The following is a 1,855-nucleotide window of genomic DNA, read 5'->3' on the forward strand; positions in this document are numbered from 1 at the left end:
GGGCGGGGGCGAACGGCATGGCCGGGCCCGGCGCGCGCGGCGCGAAGGGTGCCGAGGGGGCATGCGGCGCGTGCCTTGATTTCTGTACCCTCTCTTGCCCTCGGTCCAGCAGCTTTCTTCAACAATCTTGAGTTCAACAAACAACTCCCACACCCATGAACCCCACCCACCCATAATCACAAACGGCCCCCCACCCCCCGAAAAACCAACCCCCTCTACACACCTGGAAGAGCAGGTCCAGCTCAGCCACCCTGAGCACCTGCCTGTCCGCGCGCAGGTTGCCCGCCATCACGCCAGCAGTCACCTTGGGCTGCACGCTGCGGCGCCCGCCCAGCTGCCGGGGTGGAGGCGGCGGGGGTGGTGTGTGTGTGTGTGTGTGTGTGTGCGCGCGCGTGTGTGTGTGTGTGTGAGAGAGGGGAGCGGGAGAGGAGGAGTGTGTGTGCAATTGGGGCAAATGGGGGAGGGGGCCGGGTCCATGAGGGGCGCACACTCCGCACGAGTGGGGGGTGCGGCGACCGCCTGTTTCGCAGCAGCGGCTGTGCCGGCCAATGCCATGCGCCGGGCGCCGAGCATATTAAGAAAGAGGAGGGCCAGGCCCCGGCAAGGCGCCAAGAGCACGGCGGTGCCACCCCTTTGGGGCGCCCCTGCCCCAACCGCGTGCGCCATGCGGCCTGCTTTTTGCGGTCTCACCTCCGCCCCTGTCAAGACCTCCTCATCCGGAAGATCCTCGCCGGCAGGGGCGCCGTGTTGTTGCCCCTGCCCCTGCTGCTGCTGCTGCTGCTGCTGCTGCTGCTGCTGCTGCCCCTGCTGCTGGGGCTGCTGCTGCTGCTGGCCGGGGGCCGGCGCCGGCGGTGCGCTCCCCCCCGCCTGCCCGGAGGCGCCCGCCGCGGCACCCGCGCCCGTGGCCGCCGCAGCGCTGCCCTGCCCCACGGCTGTCGCCGCCTGCGCCGGCGCCGCCGTCCCTGCCGCGGCGGCGGCGGCGCCGCCTGGCGCGGGGGCGGGGTGGGTGGCAGCGCGCGCCTCCTGCCTGTGCTTGCGCACCTCCATGATCCGCTCCTCTATAGACCCTGTTTTGAGGGGGGCGGGCAGGTCAGGGCAGAGGGCGAAAGGGTTGTGAGCCGCAATTAACTCGGACCCTCAACCGCACACCCCAGACCCTAAATCCCAGAACCTGAACCCCAGACCCCCAATGCCGCACCCTGTACCCTAAACCCGGAGCCCTGGCCCCCCCCTTCACCCTTGACGTAGAACTTCTTCACCACGACCGGCCGCTGCTGCCCCATGCGCCACGCGCGCCCTATGGCCTGCTCCTCCAGGGCCGGGTTGATGCAGGGCTCCAGCAGGAACACGTGGTTGGCCGCGGTCAGGTTGATGCCCACGGCGCCGCTGGGTATGTGTGGGTGCGCGTGCATGTGTGTGTGTATGTAAGTGTGTGTGTGTGTGTGTGTGTGTGTGTGTGTGTGTGTGTGTGTGTGTGTGGTGAGTCGTGCCTGCGCAATATGTGTGGGTGGGGAAGTATTTCGGAGAACAAGGGAGCGTGCGCTCAGCGGCGTTCGAGGGTTGCAGCGAGGTCGGGCTTGCGAGAACAGGTGCGGGCGCGGTGAGGGGTGGTATGGCTGGAGCGGCACGGCAGCGCGCGATGCCGCGCGCCTCACACCCTCCTAGCCTCAGCGACAGGGGCCGCAGCGCAGGTGGGGCGCAACGCCAGGCCCGTCCCAGCAGGCGGCCGTGCCGCGGGCCACGCGGTGACGGGGCACGCCTGCGGGGTGGCATATGTGTGTGCAGGCGCACCTGCGCATGCTGAGCAGGAATACCGTCGTTGGGGGGTCCTGCTGGAAGGCCTGCGGGCGGGGAG

The 1,855-nt window shown here is 69.3% G+C and overlaps 1 protein-coding gene across 1 annotated transcript; it reads right to left on the minus strand.

Moving 5' to 3' along the window:
* Positions 1-223: 223 nt before the first annotated feature.
* On the minus strand, positions 224-1,799 carry MNEG_16638 (hypothetical protein; the record flags this gene model as incomplete). Its single annotated transcript, XM_014034892.1, has 4 exons — positions 224-334; positions 691-1,067; positions 1,238-1,386; positions 1,792-1,799. Coding segments are annotated over 4 exons (645 nt in total), but the record flags the coding sequence as incomplete, so codon positions are not given.
* Between the last annotated feature and the right edge of the window lie 56 nt (positions 1,800-1,855).

This window comes from Monoraphidium neglectum, assembly GCF_000611645.1.
Source record: "Monoraphidium neglectum strain SAG 48.87 unplaced genomic scaffold scaffold06616, whole genome shotgun sequence".
Classification (NCBI taxonomy): Eukaryota; Viridiplantae; Chlorophyta; class Chlorophyceae; order Sphaeropleales; family Selenastraceae; genus Monoraphidium; species Monoraphidium neglectum.